Source organism: Passer montanus, unplaced genomic scaffold (assembly GCF_014805655.1).
Source record: "Passer montanus isolate IOZ18808 unplaced genomic scaffold, ASM1480565v1 scaffold101, whole genome shotgun sequence".
In the NCBI taxonomy this organism is placed as follows: domain Eukaryota; kingdom Metazoa; phylum Chordata; class Aves; order Passeriformes; family Passeridae; genus Passer; species Passer montanus.
The window spans coordinates 812430-812885 of NW_024356616.1; the positions used below are offsets into that span (position 1 = coordinate 812430).

At 59.4% G+C, this 456-nt stretch overlaps 1 protein-coding gene across 1 annotated transcript in view; it reads left to right on the forward strand.

Annotated features, from left to right (window-relative positions):
• The first annotated feature begins 423 nt into the window (after positions 1-423).
• The window catches only part of ZNF703 (zinc finger protein 703), a 2030-nt gene continuing 1997 nt past the window's right edge, over positions 424-456 (forward strand). Inside the window, exon 1 of the mRNA XM_039715500.1 lies at positions 424-428. Coding sequence (XP_039571434.1) covers positions 424-428 — 5 coding nt within the window. The remainder of the gene's footprint in view (positions 429-456) is intronic.

Consider the following 456-nt stretch of genomic DNA (forward strand, 5'->3'; position numbering starts at 1 on the left):
CCAGCAGAGCCATCCCATGCCATGTCATGTCACCCAAGCCATGCCATGGCAAACTGTGCCAGCACTGCCATCCCATGCTATATCATGTCATCCAAGCCATGCCATGCCCAGGTGTGCCAGCAGTGCCATCCCATGCCATGGTAAACTGTGCCATGCTGTGCCATGCCATGTCATGTCACCCAAGCCATGCCACGGTAAAATGTGCCAGCAGTGCCATCCCATGCCATGTCATGTTACTCAAGCCATGCCATGCACAGGTGTGCCAGCAGTGCCATCCCATTCCATGTCATGTCATCCAAGCCATGCCATGGCAAACTGTGCCAGCAGTGCCATCCCATGCCATGTCATGTCACCCAAGCCATGCCATGCCGAGCTGTGCCAGCAGTGCCGTGCCATGCCGAGCTGCACCGGCACTGCCGTGCCATGCCGTGCCGAGCCGCGCCAGCCGCAGCCGCC